The following is a 5,592-nucleotide window of genomic DNA, read 5'->3' as shown; positions in this document are numbered from 1 at the left end:
AATAATTTCTACCGGCAGAAAATTTCTTCATTTTCATTAAATGATGTCTTTTGGGTGGTATCTTTTTAGCAGTCTTTGAAACATGGTTTTGCCGTTAACTGACCTTGAATCCGTTGTCTGCAAATAAGCATAAAGCTTCACATTCTTAGACTTCAATATGATATGGATGCTACATTGGCCTTAAGAAAATTATCTACTTTCTACATTTTCGAATTTAAATGAAGGATCTCATCTGTGTATCTTTTACAGAAGCAGAATGGCTGACCAAACTTACACGGTCGTGTATGACGGTGAAACAAGTGTTGATGACAATCCTAAGCCGCTTCCCACGGAGCTTGCGATTGGTATAGATATTGGGACATCTAAATGCACTGTTGCTATCTGGAATGGCTCAAGAGTGGAACTGCTGAGAAACACAAGAAACCAAAAGTTGATTCGTTCTTGTGTCCTATTCAGGGATGAAATCCCTTCAGGAGGAGTGAGCACTGAAGTTCCTCATGGCGACTCAGAAATTCTATCTGGAAGTGCAGTTTTTAACATGAAACGGTTAATTGGAAGAATTGATACAGACCCAGTTGTCAATGCCAGCAAAACTCTCCCCTTCATGGTACAAACTTTGGGCATTGGTGTCAGGCCATTCATTGCTGCACTAGTAAATAATGTTTGGAGGTCCGTCACACCTGAAGAAGTCCTTGCAATCTTCCTACTGGAATTAAAAGCAATGGCGGAACTGCAGCTTAAGAGGCCAATACGAAATGCAGTTCTTACTATTCCAGTCGCATTCAGTAGGTTTCAACTTACTAGAATTGAGCGGGCCTGTGCAATGGCAGGCATAAATGTCTTCAGGTTGATGCCAGAGCCTACTGCTGTTGCACTTTTATATGCACAACAGCAGCAGCAAACCATGCATGAAAACATGGGAAGTGGCATTGAAAAGGTTGCTCTTATATTTAGTATGGGTGCTGGCTATTGTGATATTGCCATAACGGCAACAGCGGGTGGAGTCTCCCAGATTAAGGCATTGCTGGGAATCCCCCTTGGTGGAGAAGATATACTTCAAAATATCCTGCGCTATGTTTTACCAGATTTTGACAGCTTATGCTCAAATAATAGTTTGGAGATGATCAATTCGATGGCAATGCTTAGAATTGCTGCCCAAAATGCAATTCATAAACTTTCCTCCCAAACTAGTGTTGAAATCAATGTGGATTTGGGCGATGGGAACAAAATATCCAGATCGTTGACCCGTGCAGAGTTTGAAGAGGCGAATCATGAGGTGTTTGTGAAGTGTGAGAAGCTGATTGCTCAATGCCTACTTGATGCCAAGTTGACTGCAGAAGACTTGGTTGATGTGATATTAGTTGGTGGGTGTTCAAGCATTCCTAAGATTCGAAGCCTGGTGCTTGGCTTATGTAAGAAGGGAGATTCATACAAGGGAATTGACCCACTGGAAGCTGCTGTCTGTGGTGCTGCTATGGAGGGAGCTATTGCTTCTGGAGCAAGTGATCCGTCGGGTAGTTTGGATTTGCTGACCATTCAGGCGACTCCCATGAGCCTCGGTATTCTTTTGGATGGAGATTGTTTTGCTCCTGTTATTCATAGGAACACACCAGTTCCTGCCAGGAAGGAAATGCTGTTCACTACTACTCATGACAACCAGAGCGAGGCCCTAATTGTAGTATATGAAGGAGAGAGCAAGAAAGCAGAGGAGAACAACCTATTGGGTTACTTCAAGATCACTGGGATCCCTTCGGCGCCAAAGGGCTCTGCTGAGATCTGTGTCTGCATGGATATTGATGCTTCAAATAATCTGAGAGTTTATGCAGGAGCGTTTTTACTTGGTACTAAAAAAGCTGTGTCACCATTCCTGGAGGTGAGGATGCCGACGGTGGATGATGGCCATGGCTGGTGTGGACAAGCTCTGGTTAGGATGTATGGTGCTACCATGGATTTGACCAGTATACCAAAGAAAGTCTAGCAGTCCCCTTTGAACATTTTAGTCCTATTTGCGAGAGTATATTTAGGTGAAGGTAATGTGAATTGCTAGAGTTTGGTTTCTTCTCCATGTCAAGTTTTTGTGGAATGTTTGTGCTGTGTTGTGTTCGTATTTTAAATGAACTTGTTAGTGCTGCATTGGAAATTATAACTTGAATTTGAAGATTTATTTTTACCTGTCAAAACATTTTATTTTCTGATTTATTTTAAATTTATTTACGAAACATTTCGGGTGTTTATGTCAGATATTGAAATGTTCCAAAAACATTGCAAGTTCTCTAAAAGAAATATAAGACGATGATTAAGGCTTTGATATAAGACAATATTGGAAGTTTAGAATATACCAAATTAACATAATTGTTGGCTAATTATAAATCTTAAGCGTGATACTTTGATCTTTACCTGAAATATGCCACAATATATTCTTCATTCATTTCTAAAACAAAATATGTTTGTGCATTGTATTACATTGCCTTTTGTTTGGCTTGCTTGATTGATCTGCCAAAGCTAGGGTAGCATTGGGGGCCAAAAAATAAGTGAATTGTGTTGCTTTGATCTGATTTAAGCTTGGCATATTGTCCAAATTGTTTTTTTTTTTCATTTTATTTTGATTTAATGTTTTGTTAAATTGAAATAAATCAAATCAAACTGATTAAGCATGTTATACAACTAGTTATCTTGCTCTTGTTGGAGTTTAATTAAAGGTTTAATCAAATCACCACCCTTAATATTTAGTTAATAATTTTGTTTAGCATTTGCTGCATTTCTCTAGTATTGTTATCATTTATTTATTGATGATTGAATAGTTGATTATTCTGTCTACTGTATCTTCTGTAGAACTTTTCAGAGATACTTTTCATAGTTAATTTTTTTTTTCTGAAGTATTATCATTTATGAAATCTAATTTCATAATATTTAACAAGTTTTTTAGTTGATTGTAAAGTAAATTTAAAAGATTATATCTGTTGTTTTTGTTCCGAATTAAAATAAATTCAAATTAAAAAAAAGAAGCGGGAAAAGAATTTCAATTCACTTTATAAATTATTTTGATTTTTTTTCTTCCAACCAAAATCTTGAACTTTTGAAACACACTTTTAATTTACCCTACACTCCTATGATATATATATATATATATATATTAAGAGTGTTTGAGGCAAATGCAGCTTCTTAGCTGCAACTGCGCTGTCTTGGGAAGCTGCTGTGGGGAAGCTAACTGTCTGCTTGTTGCAATTATATGAAAATAGCTGTGAAGCAGCTGTTTTTGAAAAATGATCATTCTGCCATTGTTTAGTAAAACTGTTTAAAACAGAACTGCGATACCTACATATTTGATATTGCAAAAACATAAATTTATTTTAAAATATAACAAAAGTTCAGATATACAACTGATTTAATAGTGAGTACCGAAAGTACTAAAGAAAAAGAAAAATAATAAGAAAATTACAGGTAAAATAGGAAATTAATAATGTATAGTTTTATGTAATTTCTTTCTAATTATAATAATACATATTATAAAATAAGAGAATCTCCTCACTTTAAGGGAATGACGATGGTAGAGCAAAGAGTTCTCCCCATCTGCTAACAATGTCTGGTATGCGGTTCTCCAAACCAATCTGTGATGGCACTAATCAAAGCTGAAGCTCTCGGGGCGGAGGAAGAAAAGGTTACCAATGGAAAATGCCGAAGGAAAAAGTAGGGCTGTGGGGTAGAACGCGTGGCTCGCTTTGTACCTAAAACACGTCGTGCCTCCCCCGCCGCTCCAAACAGTGATGAATATCGGCGCCATGCCGCGCCGCGCCGCGCCCCTGCCCTACCGCCGCCCCAAACACAACCTAAATCAAGCACCCCCTAAAGCCATACACATTTCACTTCATCCTCGATAATCTTTCGATATTTGTAGTAATAACAAAAAAGATTTATGAATGTTGAATACTTTTAGGAAATTATTTAGGAAATTGGTTTCGGAGGAGATTTGAGAAAAAAAAAAGGTTGAAGATGATGGTGATAATGGCTCTGATTATGAACCCAATCATACAAAGATGAAGAGTGAAGATCCTCGAGGAATATAAGTCCTCTTGTTTTCCTCTCTTTCCTCGCTTTTTCATTTGGTATGGGGCATCTATCATATAAATTATACTGCACAAAGAGAGAAAAAAAATATAAAATCATAATTTCGTGATATGGATCTCAGATAACTCATAAATGAACATGTAAATATGTCCACTCCTTAATAATAATGATCTTCACTATGGCATTTGGTTGGCCCAGAGGGATGATTGCTGAGCGGTCAACATGTCACCTTAGCAGGTCAGATCAACAAATCACTTCAAGCAAAATAAAATGTGGAAGGCCCATTAATATCATTATCGGCCCATGACATGACGGCTAATAAGGCAAAATTTTTTTAAAAAAAAATTTATATAAATTTATTATTTTAAATAGACGTTAAAAGTAAAATATTCTAAAAAAATAATATCGCCATATCAGCAGATGATTTTGCCCCGTTAGCATGTTTATTTAAAATTTTTTTAAGGATAATTATATTTTATTAATATTATATTACAAAGATAACACCAAGTTAGCTCAGTTGGTAGAGCAAAGACTCAACTTTGTGGTCGTAGAATAGAGCCCCATGGTAGCTTTTTTAAGGATAGTGTTAATTTTAATTTAGTTGTTAAATTAAATAATTGAAAAGAATAATTAAACAAATATTGTCTCAAAAAAAAAAAGGAGTGGAATATATTTAATTCTATAATTTTATAATATAATTTTTATAACATATAGTCAGGGCTGTCAAAACGGCTCGTTGTTCGTGAACAACTCGTGTTTGGCTTACGTAAATAATTTTTTTTGCGCTTGGTATATTAATAAGTCGAACACAAACAAAGATTTGTTCATTCGTGTTCGGCTCGTTTTGGCTCGAAATACTACTCCTCAATATATATATATATTGATGAGTAGTATTTTTAAAAAATTTAATTGACTACAAGGCTACAAAGATTTATAATCAATTAAAAGTATTAATTAAAAAAATATTAAATTAGAATCAATTATAATCAAATGTTGTTTTAATATAAACAATAGTTTTTAAATCTAGCCCCAACCCTTAAGTACTTATGGCTACGTTATTAATGTTATCAAAACAACTCTTTGTTCATGAACAGCTCGTGTTTGACTCGCTAAACAAATGAGCTGAACACGAACACACTTTTTGAGCTCGAAATATAAACAAACCGAACACAGGCTGAGCTTGGGCTCGCTCATATTCGGCTCATTTACACCCCTAAATATAGTATAATATAAAATTTATAAAAAATATATTATTTTTAAATTTTGCCAGGCCAATAATTCATCTACAGATTAAGATTTCATCCTCCTTACTTCAATTATCAGTACTAACAAAATATCAAAGATATTAAAATATAACCTCATTGCCTTTCCTGCCCTTCCATCCAAAATCCAAAATAATGTCTTTTTTTGTCCTTTTGGAGCAGGATGAATAATTATAATCAGCGTGTTACCTTCGCCCAAAGAATGTAATTGTTGTGCCCTCTTACTAACGAATTCGTACCCTTAAGGCCTTAATCAATGCCCAGT

The 5,592-nt window shown here is 35.4% G+C and overlaps 1 protein-coding gene across 1 annotated transcript; it reads left to right on the top strand.

Moving 5' to 3' along the window:
- Window positions 1-219: 219 nt before the first annotated feature.
- LOC110037065 (heat shock 70 kDa protein 8-like) lies at window positions 220-2,180 on the top strand. Its single transcript, XM_020741640.1, has one exon. It carries the CDS (start codon window positions 257-259, stop codon window positions 1,976-1,978), a length of 1,722 nt encoding a protein of 573 aa, XP_020597299.1. The 5' UTR covers window positions 220-256; the 3' UTR covers window positions 1,979-2,180.
- Window positions 2,181-5,592: the final 3,412 nt, after the last annotated feature.

The sequence above is a fragment of the Phalaenopsis equestris genome, unplaced genomic scaffold (genome assembly GCF_001263595.1).
Source record: "Phalaenopsis equestris unplaced genomic scaffold, ASM126359v1 Scaffold214351, whole genome shotgun sequence".
Classification (NCBI taxonomy): domain Eukaryota; kingdom Viridiplantae; phylum Streptophyta; class Magnoliopsida; order Asparagales; family Orchidaceae; genus Phalaenopsis; species Phalaenopsis equestris.
This window is presented reverse-complemented; position numbering and strand designations above follow the sequence as displayed.

Coding starts and splice junctions, on each gene's coding strand:
- LOC110037065 (XM_020741640.1), top strand. CDS start 257: ATGGCTGACCAAACTTACACGGTCGTGTATGACGGTGAAACAAGTGTT.